The following is a 12,971-nucleotide window of genomic DNA, read 5'->3' as shown; positions in this document are numbered from 1 at the left end:
TTCTCCGCTGTGCTCTAGGTCTGAGCATTACTGGATGAAATACTGGCTCCTTGTTATTTAGGTGCTGGAAACTGAGCATAGAGCCCCGCATAGAACAGCACTGCAGAAATGAGAACGAGATAGACTTCCTTGTTAGGGATGCAATGCACAGCCTGATTCTGGGGTGGTTGGGGGTCCCCAGCCCATTTGAGGATGAGATCCTTGCTAGCCTTGCCATGACATTGCAGCTTTGACTCTAAGCCATTCTCTTGCAGCACTGGGGATGAACACAGCCAGGGCAACTGGGGTCACTTGGACCAGGTGGCTGCATTACACTGGGTCCAGGACAATATTGCCAACTTTGGGGGCAACCCAGGCTCTGTGACCATCTTTGGAGAGTCAGCAGGAGGTTTCAGTGTCTCTGTTCTTGTAAGTGTTCCTAGCAACAGGTAAAACCCCCAAGTTTATGTGTCTAAACCTCCCCAAAACCATCCACCATCCAATTCAGCCATGAGCAGCTTTGCTTACAATACTGTTTTCACAACACAGCATCAGAAGGCAGACAGCTAAGGACCAAGCACCCATTTGCCCTTGGGAAGCTCAAACTTAGTTTCACATATGGGCACTCAAGAATTTCCAGCTTCTCTTTCTCTCTCTGCCCCTCGCCCCCCGTATGTGTATGTATGTGTCTGTCTGTCTGTCTGTCTGTCTCTCTTTCACACACACACACACACACACACACACGTACGCACGCACACAATTTTCATGCACTATAGCCATAGGTAAAAAGTGCAAATAGGAGTATAAATTTCAGCATAAGTTAGAGCAGGTATCCTTGTTTGACTTCAGGCCGGAACTACTCATTGAAAAAAGTTTAAGTCCAAAAACAGAATGGAACTTCCCTGAGGAGGTCTGACAGCTTTTGCATGCCTAAGAGGGAAGGCAGCCAATTTTAAAGAACTTGGATGTCCTAGGGAAGGAGCTCTGGGGGCTGAGGGAGAGGAGGTGGAATGGGGGAGGGATGGAACACAATTGTGAATCACAGATGCAGATGGGGGATGTAAAATGTCTTGGTGCATGAGACTGAGTCAGATGGATATTTAAAGATGGTTCTATAAGCCATAAGATACTGCCTTGGGACTGAGTAGAGAATAACCAATATTAATGTATATTTCAAACCTATATTGGTTTCATATTCAAAGGGAGAAATGTTTAAGTAGAGAAAAAGAAAATACAAATTAACGCCAAAAATAAAGTTGTCTGTCTCCCTGCTACCCAAAGATTATTACTCTAAGATTTTTATGTTTATTTCTCTAATCTTTCCCCACAATTTTATTTAACTGTCCATATCATCTGTGTGTCTGTGTATCTGTCTGTCTTCTTCCATTCATGCACAATCTCTTTTCTTTCTCCTTAGTATGTGACTACATTTGATCTTCAGTTCTTTTATCCAAAATAAAATGTAACATGCAGTAATAGAACATAAATATTTTCCTAAAAATAAGACACTTTTTGGTATTATCTTTTATAATTGCATAATATTACATGGTAGGGATAAATACTTATCACCAAATTTTATAATATCTTGCGTTGTTTCCAAGTTTTATTATTAAGAAAGAGTAAGCATTCTTTGACATTTTTACAGGCTCCCATGATACTTATTCTTAGGGTATATTCAGAAGAATGGGAGTGATGGGACAGAGTATGTAGCTCAGGGTTAAGTCTTCCCAGTTTTTTTTTATGAGCATCTGTCACCTGATTCCTATTCTATTTCTTACTCTGGTCACTATTTCCATCTCATTGATGTCCTCTCAAAGGAATGTAAAACCAAAAGAAGTCTGGGAAGCATATCAAGAGACATGAGGAGCTGTCATGTCCACAGCACCATAGTCCCCAAATGAGTGGCAAAGGCAGAGAGAAGCTGGAGGAAGCCTCAAAGAGCAAGTGAACCACTGGCCACTCTTGTAAGCATATACTGCCTTCCTCTTCTTTCCCCTGCCAGGTCTTATCTCCTCTGGCCAAGAACCTCTTCCACAGGGCCATTTCTGAGAGTGGCGTGTCCCTCACTGCTGCTCTGATTACAACAGATGCCAAACCCATTGCTGATGTAAGTACTGCTATAAACAGAACCTTTGTCCTTTACTCTCCTGGGGTTCTAAAGTTATTCTTTTCATGGAGTTCAACTTAAATGCTCAGGAGAGGCTTGAAGGGAGAATGGTTGAGGAAGAGCGACTGCCATGGCTCTATCTAAATCCCACTATGCAGGTTCTGTATTTGTGTGAATCATACTATGAAGATGTCCTGCAATTCTGCACATGATTTAGTATGGTTAGCCACATCACATACATCAGCTCACCCCCAAATACCAACATTATCATCCTCATCTATGTGTGGAGAAACTGAGGTTAAAAGAGACGTTTTCATGGCTTACTTATAGCTAACTACTTAGGAAGCAAAGAAAGTGATATTTAACAGCAGACAAACCTTCATAACAAAGGACCTGCATAGAAGCACTGAGATTCAAGAACATATGTATATTTTGTGCTATTAGAGATAAGTGTATTAATGAGAATAAATAACAGTAATGGAGATACTAGTTATGTATTAAACTCATTTCACTATCCTGGTTAGTAGTAGAGACAACATTCTATAGGATCATGATCCAGACTTACTGGACTAGAGTACATTATCCAAACTTCTCTGGTGTTTAGAATTTGATTGTGGGACCCAAGCATAGTGATATTTGCCTTTAATACCAGCACTTTGAGAAACAGAGGCAGGAAGATTGCTATAAGTTTTAGACAAACCTAGTCTACAGAAAAACATTCAAGACCATCCAAAACTGCATGATCTTCTCAATAGATATAGATGATAAATAGGTAGATAGATAGATGATAAGTAGATAGGTGAGAGATGAGCGATAGATAGATAGATAGATAGATAGATAGATAGATAGATAGATAGAAATAGGGAGGGATGGAGATAGAGGGAGAGAGAAAAAATGAATATGGGATAGACTCAATTATGAACATCAATGGAAGATGTAGTCATTGTTTTAAACCTCTGCTGTTGCCTGCAATCTCTGACAGCTGGTTGCTATTCTTTCTGGGTGTAAAACTACCACATCAGCTGTTATGGTTCATTGCCTGCGCCAGAAGACAGAGGACGAACTCCTGGAGACCTCACTAAAATTGGCAAGTATATCCATTCTACATTCTAGCAATAGTCGATCTATGTAGTTGAGTTCAGATAAAAGTATTCCAATAATAGCATAATGAAAAGTGTGATATCCCTCTATAAGATGTATCTTAATGACCTGCAAATAAACACCATTCTGGATTTGCAGGTTGAGGGTATTCAGCATGTTTTTCAGAAAAGCATCACAACATTATTTGATATGGAAACTAATTTATAATGTAATTTATAATTTTCTAGCCCAATTTTCTATATTTTTACACTGCCTAAATGGAGTATTAAAATAGCTATCTATCTCCCCATTCATTCATATACTATAATACTACTATATTAGTTCATCCATATATATGTATATATACACACACATATATATATGTATGTATTCATCGAATGTTAGTAGTATATCCCTTTTTCTTCACCTATTTTTCAATGTGTCCATAATCCATGAACCATCCATCCAATTCATATCTACATTTCTTTCTCACTCTTTAACATCCTTACATGTATTGGCCAAATTTACCCATCCACCCATTCATCTGTCAATCAATCATCCATCCAAAGTACGTGAAAGTAATGCAGACAAAAATTTAACGTTTTGCTGTCTTACAGAGATCTACTCATAGAGAGACCCAGGCATGCATTTACTGAGTTAGGAGTGACATTACAGATAGAGAACACATTCAATATAGATATCTGGGATAGTTCTTGGAGAAGTCACATTTGAGAATTGATAGACAGTCATAGGAATCTTCTATCACAAAGAAACATAGCAGGACAAATATCCAAAGAAAAGAGAATGCAAGTTCTTAAGAACTACCACATTTATGTGGGGGGGGGGCGGGCGGAGGGATTGAGCATTGATATAAGCTCAAGAATCAACTGAGCTCTTGGCCTATCTATCTGGACAATGAATACTCCATTTACTTCTGTCCCCAACCCCAACAGGATTCTCCCTGTTTGTCTATGAACTGAGTCAATATGGTCTTTGTGCTTTGGTCATTAGAGTCAAAAAAGGAGCCCAAGATATTCACAGAATTTAGACATCTATATTCTAACAGTAGAAGAAAGCAAGTATTTCAAGTTTCTCTGTGTGATGCAAGATAATTAGATATCATTGAATAAAAATTGATATTTTTATTCAAAAATAGTTGGTGACTTTGGAAAACTCAGGGAACCTAAGATTCCAGGACACCTTGAGATTATCTGACATCTTGAGGTGGTGCTTCCATTTGCTTATCCATTGTGCCAATATGCATGTGCACATGCTCACAGACACACACAGACAGTGTACCCCTCACTGATGGAGGCATGTCCCCACAGTGAAGGGGATCTTAACAGTTACTTCACCATATAGGTGATACCTAATAGCTAAAGTATAGTGTAATTATTGATAGTTGAGATCTGTACGGGGGAGTCTGTCATTGGCCTTTTATTCAATAAACTGAAATGCAAGCCCTCACAGATTTCATAATAGCAAGGAAGGAAACTTTACTCAAAGGTGAAATGATAACATATTATCAGAATGAATAAAGAGTTGACAATGGACCACATGGGTGAAAGTACTTAAGGGTCCCAAGAAATGTTTGGGGCTTTCTTTCATGAGGACCAAAAGAAAGAGTTCAGTTGCTAGGTGACATAAATTGGGTACATCCCTATTTTGATTGACAGACTTGGATTATGTAAGCCTTTTCTAACAGTGCTTGTTCCATCCCACGATGCATATGATTTTTATAATATACATGCCCAAGTATTCTTGAGCATAAGATAGCACACAGAAGGTTTCTCCTAATTGTCCCCTCAATGGGAACTATTTACATTATAGCATATGCAACAAAAACTAGTTCAGGCCCAATCAGCTCCTACATTCTATACCTAGATATGTTCTGAAATTCCTCTGCCTTAGAGTTTTATTGCTGTGAAGAGACACCATAAACAAGACAACTGTTAGACAACTGTTATTTTTTAAAAAATTAATTTGGGCTGGCTTACAGCTTCAGAGGTTCAGGTCATTATCATCATGTGCTGGGAAGCATGACAGTATGCAAGCAGACTTAGTGCTGGAGGAGCCAAGAGTTCTACATCTTGATGGACAGACAGCAGAAGGGCAGAAGGGAACTGTGTAATACAGGCCATATGTATGTGCCCCACCTCCACAGTGACACACTTCCTCTAATAAGACTACACATCCTCTAATAAGTCCACACCTCCTAATAGTGCCAGTTCCCATGGGCCAAGTGAATTCAAACCACCACAATATTTGAATAGAAGCTGTCCATTAAAGGGTAGATTTTATGGTTGTTAGGGTTAGAAAAATGTATCCCCTTGTTTTGAGTGCTATGTACCTGCGGCTCAGTGCAGGTGGGAGTTCTAGGTTGTCAATCAATCGTAGGTGCATTGTTAGATGAAGAATGTGTGCATAAAGTAGCTGAAGGTAAGAATCCTGGCTTTCCATGTGCATAATTAAACCATAGCTCAAGTCAAGCAGAGTTACGGTTGTTAAGCTATTCCATATGCTTGCCTGCCTCATCATCATAACCACAGAAGCTTCAGCAAACACAGGAAGGAAAAGGGTGGGCTGGAAGGAGTGCTATCAAGCCTGTGGACGCCAGAATTTTTGGATACAGGATGAAAACACTCAATTCAATGATTCTAGAACAGAAGAAAAAGAATGGGTTATAACAGAATTTTCAGGTAACTGAGATATTCTGAATAGAGAATTCAAAACATGGCTGGATCCAGATGTCGTAAATATATTGCTGAGAATTTGCCTATGTCTATGTCAGCTCACCATTCTTTGTTGTCTTCTATCCAAATAATCATGTCTCTTAGGGAAGTAAAAGATAATAGCATTTTAATTTTATATCCAACTTGCTTAGAAACCATCTCTAACCCAGATGTCAGCAATAGATTTGCAGGATTTTTTTGGATAGACACTATCATATATCCATTCTTGAGCTGTTCTCTGCATTCAGGGACATGGTCACTCTAAGTCACACATCAATACCCAAACTCTTGAATTGAGAAATGAGGGAGAGGGAAGCATCCTGTTCTTCTGGTCTATCTTACATCCAACCCCATCTCCCCTTGAGATTACCCAGTTCCTGCCATCACTTTCTTATTATTCCACTGTTCCCTTGAGGAAAGTTGGGGTATTGTTACCAGAAGGAAAGCATTGGCAGGCAGAATGTAGAGAAAAATAGACACAGACAGCAGACATCCTCTCCAGGACTCAGCAATACTGACTCTGTGTTCTATGGCTTTTCTCCTTTGCTTCTGATACTCCTTCTTCACCCTGTTTCACCCTGGGCTCATTGCCACATGACACAGAGAGGGGGAGAGCTGGAGAAGGGGGTACCCTTGTACCTTGGAGGCACAATTCAAATGAACACATTTTGTATATGAAAGGCTTTTAACCTATTATCTGTCTTTATCTTCATAGAATCTTTTTAAACTGGACTTACTTGGAAACCCAAAAGAGGTAAGAATCTTCTACCACCACTTGGATTACAAACTTTGAGTCTTAACAGTTTTTAGTTCCCATTAAGTTTGAATGTAAAATCTCCACAGTGGTATAATAATCATATTTTGTGTGCCCTTAAGAGGGGAAGGTGCCTGCACTGGTAACAAAGACAGAAAGACCAGATGTGTGGCTAGCCTGACTCATGTAGTACAGGGCTACTGGGCAGCAACTGTGTGTCTTCTGGGCTCACCTCTCATTTTTCATTTACATCCCATAATGGCCTATGGGAGGATACTGTAATGGAACCTTCTACTGCCAAATGCCTGTGGAAAGATCTGAAGAGTCTTTACTAAGGGCCAGAGTTTTGACAGGACATAGGGGTGGTGAACAATATAAGGAGCATGTGGAAGCCAAAGAAGCCAGCCTTCTCCTTCTACCCAGGAAACACCAGCAGTGTGCAACATCTCCCGCTCCTCCCTCTCAGCAGTGGTTTCCACCTTATCTGGGCAGTTAAACAGTTCTATCTAGAGTTCTCCCTGTAAACCCCGGAGAATGAAATAAGAGTAAGCTAACCATTATTTGGCAAGAGGTGATTTAGCAACTCGGGTAAAGCAGTGACACAAACGGTACTCTGTGTCTTTTGGGTGGCTTCCATTCTGGAGCTGAGAGAGCACAACAGCAGATAAATATGTGGTGTATGTGATGGTAGTCAGAAAACAGAAGATAAATTAGGAGATGGGGACAGAGCTGGCTAGTAGTTTGATATACCCAGAAAATAGATGGCTTGACTATGAAGAAAGCCAGATGTTGGCAATTTTGGAGAAAATATTACAGGCAGAGGAGAGAGCAGCTGCAAAAGCCTGCTGCAGGAAGGCAGTGTGCTGGGAGGGGAGATGGTGAAGAAAGCTTGGGCTTCTGGTTCAGGAGGTAAAGAAAGTGTGGTAGCATTTGAAAGGCTTGTATTTTTGATTCAGCAAGTGGTAGTTTTTCAGCGAGCTTCAAAAAGTGATCTTTGATATTTATGCTATCTTGGTTTTATTTGTTTTGATTTGAGACATAGTCTTACTATAAAATCCAGGCTGTCATTGAAGTTATTATCCTCCTGTCTCTGCTTTTCAATTTTCTGTGATTGGAATCATAGGGCAATATATCTAGCTATGGAGTCCATTTGGACAGCAGTGTAGAAATTCTCTGTATAAGCCAGGGGCAGGACAAGTTCAGGAAGACCAGGTAGGAAGACTTACACTACACCAGAGTAGTGAGATGTGATTGGAGTCAGGATGTTTTTTTTTTTAAAGAAATTTCTGAGATAACTCGCTGACCATCAGTGTCATGAGAAGGAGGAGGAAAGACACCACTGGCATCTAAGTCAAGCGCTTGACCTCACAGAGTAGCTTTGGTTATTCATGGGTAGTGTTAGCAATTACTGTGTGTTTTGTGGTATCTAATATCAATCTTCCGTGCATCCGCTGCTCCATGTGGTCCTTCACTGTCTGGCCTCTGCAGTTTTTCTATCCCTACCTCCATGTTCTTTATTCATGCCCATTCCTCATAAGGTTAACAGATCTGTCTATGTAAACACATATGATAACATGGCATTTTCCTTCTGATGACAAACTCTTGACTTTGTTTGAAGACCCTAAAGTGGTAAGAACTTTTGCTTTCTGGATTACAGATGTTGAATGAAGAAAAAACACCTTTCTTTCATGAGACTAGGACTTGAACACATCTCTGAATACCAGAGATGGGCCATATATTGGAGAGAAAGGGTGTGCTGCCTTCTAACTCTCTGTATAATCCTGTGAAGGCCAGGCCTCCAAGTTTAGGCCTTTTTGACTGTCCTGGGTGAGCTCAGCACACTGACTCTGCTCCCTTGACTTGTGCCCTTTCTCCTGTGTGGAAATCTTGCCTTTCCCTTATTCATGTTTAGAGATAAACACACTCAGTCTGCTTTCATTAATCATCAAGTCTGTATTCGTAAACTCACTTGCTAAAACATACATGCAACCTCAATTCAACACTTATGACACAGTCAGAGTCTTTTGCACCATATGCACTGGGGTAGCAAGAAGCACAAGTCATGTCATGCTCAAGCTCCTGTCAAAAGTCAAAGAAGAAATACTGTATCTTCTTGATTTCTTTCTCAAATTCAGAAATAGCCTCTTCATGCTCTACTTTCTTTTCTCTTTTTCTTTCTCATTTCCCCCTTTCCTCTCCGTTCCAATGTTTATTACCCACATGATCACTCTTCAGAATGATACCCTCCCTTTGCCTCCTGACAGCATTGTATCTTGACAAGTAATTTATCTGTTTAAGATGTTCTCAAACCTAGCAATGAAGAGCTTCCTTCCCCAACATGGCTGAATGGGAAGCATATCACAGAGGAAACACATGTAGGGAGTGAGCTTCCTTCAGCTGTGATGCTTTTGGTCTTGGAATTCAGTGTTGATGAGGCAACATCCCAGGGAATACAAAAGAGAACACAGACTTGCAATGCTGTCAGGAGGCAGAGGGAGGGCATCATTCTGAAAAGCGATCGTGTGGATGATAAAGATTGGAAAGGAGAGGAAAGGGGGAAAATGAAAAAGAAAAAGAGAAAAGAAAGCAGGATTGTGAAACATAACCCCAAAAATTTATACTCACTTAAAGTATGATCAGAGACATTTTAAGTCTTTTCCAAACCATCCTTTGTTATAAACTAACATGATTTTTAACTAAGAATTAGTAAAAGGTGTGTGTTATACAAGGTGTCACTAAATAGAAACTAACTCATAAAGAAGAATGATGGAAAATGTGTGCCTAGAGGCTCCCAGGAACTAACTCTTAATTCCCCTTGGAGAAATGGCTCAGCATTTGCTAAGTCAATGTTTTCAGCAAGCTTACAGATTACATATTATCTACAATAATCCAGTTATCCCAATCTAACATGTTAGCCCGCATTAACATATAACTGGATATTTTTAATTCAACATGTAGTCTAAACTTTGAAACACACTTTTCTAAGGTATATATTTTTCTTGCAGTGAAAATTGGCCTCTTGTCCTCCCTACCACCATGATCCGAGCAGTACTGACCCCTTAGAGAATCCTAGATTTCATCCATCTTAAGACACTGAGTTTCTGTGGCCATAGCCACAGGGGTCTTTGAGCTGATCAAGCTCTCAAATGTCCGAAGAGAGCACAGATGTGACAGACAGCAAAATATTAGAGGTTAAATTTCTGTCTTCCCTAGAGCTATCCCTTCCTCCCTACTGTGATTGATGGAGTGGTGCTGCCAAAGGCCCCAGAAGAGATCCTGGCTGAGAAGAGTTTCAACACTGTCCCCTACATGGTGGGCATCAACAAGCAAGAGTTTGGCTGGATCATTCCAACGGTGAGAATATACAGACCTCTTACTCAACCATCATCCTCCCTGCTCTGATCAAGGCTTATGCACCAAGATGACTACCATTCAAAGAGGCCTAAACTTTCCAAGTAAATTTGTTTTGAGAGTCCTTGATGAAGCCTTTTGAAGTGCTCATTTATATCTGGGCCAGAGAAGGGATTAATAATTGAAAACTTTCTAAAGTAACTACTCTAGTGGCTCGGAGCTCTGTTTGCCTACAAACAGCTTTCTATTGGCAATACTGAGCTCTCTCAAGCAGGCATTTTAGGGTCCTGGGGTGTGTATTCCATGTTAGAAGGCATGCTGAAACCATAGCAGATCTCTGAGTGCACAAACATGGACAGGGTCAGCACCTTCCAAGAGTTTTGCAGAAGTGTGCTCCCCCTTTCTCCCTGGAGGCTGTTGGTTATCAGCCTGATGGGAGAAAGGGGGCAGAGGTGAAGAGCAAGGCCACGAGTATCAATGGAATGACCTCTAGAGGCCACTGCTGTGATGAGTCTACTTTATTGTTTCAGAGATAGAGTAGGGTATATAAGGGCTTTTTAAGGTTATGACTAGAAAGGGCTAATTGACCATGACATCAAGTGAGCTGAAAGAGCTGATTGGTTATAGTACATCACCTAAGTATCATGGAGGCTGGGAGCCAGAGTGGGACATGTGTACTAAGTTATGCAGCCTTGTACAAGAGAGGTCTGTACAAAATAACTTTTCAGACAAGGCCAGACAAGGCCAGACAAGGCCAGCCACCTGTGTCCAGGGACACTGTCCAGAAAAAATAGAAAGAGGCAGGGAAACCCACTGAAAAAGGGAGTCCCCCATTTCACACCAACCTCAGAAAGTCATCCAGTCATGGGAAAATAAGGGACTGCTACCTTAATAGCAAGGTTCCCAATACAGAAGGACCTCAGGGAGGCATCATAGGAACATAGGCACACAAACATAATGTTTGGTTTTGTTTTCTCTTTTCACCTGAGTCTGGTGGTGTCAGGGGTGTGGCTTATGTCCTGTATCTCTGACCCTTTAGCTTCTATATGACCCTGGCCTGAATGTTCGCCCACTGCCTTGAGGAACATTGTAGCTTCTGACGTGATCAGTGCCTTTATTAAGTGTCCTCTCTGGGTTAGTTGTATTCATTTATACATGTGCATTGGTTTTGTTGAATTTTCTCAAAAACTTAAACCCCCATGCCTGTCAAGACCCCCCAGCTCCACCTCATTGCACTTTGGTTTACTTGGTTGGTCTTTGGGTCTTTTTACTTTTCCATAATTCACAACACTTAATCATTTGTTTAACAGCTTATGGGCTATCCACTCTCTGAAGGCAAACTGGACCAGAAGACAGCCAATTCCCTCTTGTGGAAGTCCTACCCAACACTTGTAAGACTCTGGGGAGTTGTGGGACTTGGTTAAGAAGGAAAGAAGGTTGGTGGTGTTCTCTAATCACAGACCAGTTCGATGGTGGAAAACCTATGCTCAAGCTCCTATTTTTTTATTAACCCATTTAAACATCCAGATGCGTTGAACGCATATTTGTGACTCCCATGTCAAAAATCAGTTCAGTTCAGGATACCTTTTAGAGGAAAAGACTTATTTTTAAAGTTAGCCAAACTAAGACCATGGAGACTGTCGCAAACAAGCATCTAGACACTGGATGCACAAGACTTCCTTATGGAGATATTTGGATGCAAATCAGAGAGGTAGACACCTGGCTCCTTATTTTACATTTTTGTTTTTATGACATATGGCTTGTGTAATCTATAGGTTAATAGATATTATAAGCTTTAAAATTTTAAAGAAAAATTACTAACTAGCAAATCATATGACCCATGTATTCCTTGCTTTCATTTTCTAAGAAAGGTTAATTCTAAACTTCATGGTGTGGATATAAATTATGTGTTTTCCCCAGAGAACATGGGAAAATAGAAATAAATTACTTTTCTCAAGAGCACCACGAGTGAGATAAAAAAAAAAAATCAAGCCATGTTCTTCTGTAGGAACAGCTGAAAAAAATGTCCACTGAAGAACAGGTTTTTAATATATGAGGTCTCTTCAGGCACGTGAGTCTCTTCCACCACAACCAGTGACACAGAGTAGATACCTGAACCAAAATAACAGTTAATGAACATCAACATTAAGAGAAAGTGAAGCCAAAGAGCTAAAGAGTTTATTCCAGTCTTCCATGGGCAACCTGGAGGATTTGGTAACCACTAAGGTAGTTTAGAATTAATAAACTCTTCTTAACTGGCTGTAGAAGCCCCATCCCTCATCCGTCTAGATAGTCACTTTCTGATCCATTTCAGAAAATCTCTGAGAATATGATTCCAGTGGTTGCTGAGAAGTATTTAGGAGGGACAGATGACCCTGCCAAAAAGAAAGACCTGTTCCAGGACTTGATTGCAGATGTGATATTTGGTGTCCCATCAGTGTTGGTGTCTCGAAGCCACAGAGGTGAGTTTCAGGTATCAGACAGAAGATGAATACAATTTCAACTTCTAGGTCTCTGGTCTGCCTACCTCTTGGCATAGGCAGATATGAAAGCCGTTGAGATCAGGCCTCAAAAGTTGATTCCATATAGCCAGCAATGCTGTTTTGCCTTTTCTGCTAGTAAAGATCTGTGAAGAAAAGGTCCACATGCAGCTTTGATTAGTAGATACTGCCAGAGAACACCATCGGGAGGTAAGATGATGTGGAGAAAATACAGATCTCAATCTGGAGAGCTGCCCAGCATGTGTCCATCTTAGCTGCAACTGGGGAGCTCTAGAGCACAAGGAGAAGGAGTACCTTAGGTTCCTTTTCTGGAAAGGCAAAACAGGTATGTGTTTACCCACTGGCAGCCATATCTCACAGGTACCATGATGTGCTTATCTAGGTCAAAAGACAAGGAGTTGCTTCTCTCCTTCCATCTTTGCCTGGGTTCTGGAGGTTGAGCTCAGATCATTTCGTCTGTGCTTCAA

General features: G+C 40.7%; 1 protein-coding gene across 1 annotated transcript in view; it reads left to right on the top strand.

Annotated features, from left to right (window-relative positions):
• The window catches only part of LOC117722882 (carboxylesterase 1D), a 30,730-nt gene that overhangs the window by 7,302 nt on the left and 10,457 nt on the right, over nt 1–12,971 (top strand). Inside the window, exons 5-11 of the mRNA XM_034522148.2 lie at nt 255–408; nt 1,982–2,086; nt 3,069–3,173; nt 6,614–6,652; nt 9,866–10,006; nt 11,314–11,394; nt 12,318–12,465. Of these exons, the coding sequence (XP_034378039.1) occupies nt 255–408; nt 1,982–2,086; nt 3,069–3,173; nt 6,614–6,652; nt 9,866–10,006; nt 11,314–11,394; nt 12,318–12,465 (773 nt within the window). The remainder of the gene's footprint in view (nt 1–254; nt 409–1,981; nt 2,087–3,068; nt 3,174–6,613; nt 6,653–9,865; nt 10,007–11,313; nt 11,395–12,317; nt 12,466–12,971) is intronic.

The sequence above is a fragment of the Arvicanthis niloticus genome, chromosome 18 (genome assembly GCF_011762505.2).
Source record: "Arvicanthis niloticus isolate mArvNil1 chromosome 18, mArvNil1.pat.X, whole genome shotgun sequence".
NCBI lineage: Eukaryota > Metazoa > Chordata > Mammalia > Rodentia > Muridae > Arvicanthis > Arvicanthis niloticus.
The sequence above is the reverse complement of the archived record's forward strand: the minus strand, read 5'-3'. Positions and strand labels throughout refer to the sequence as shown.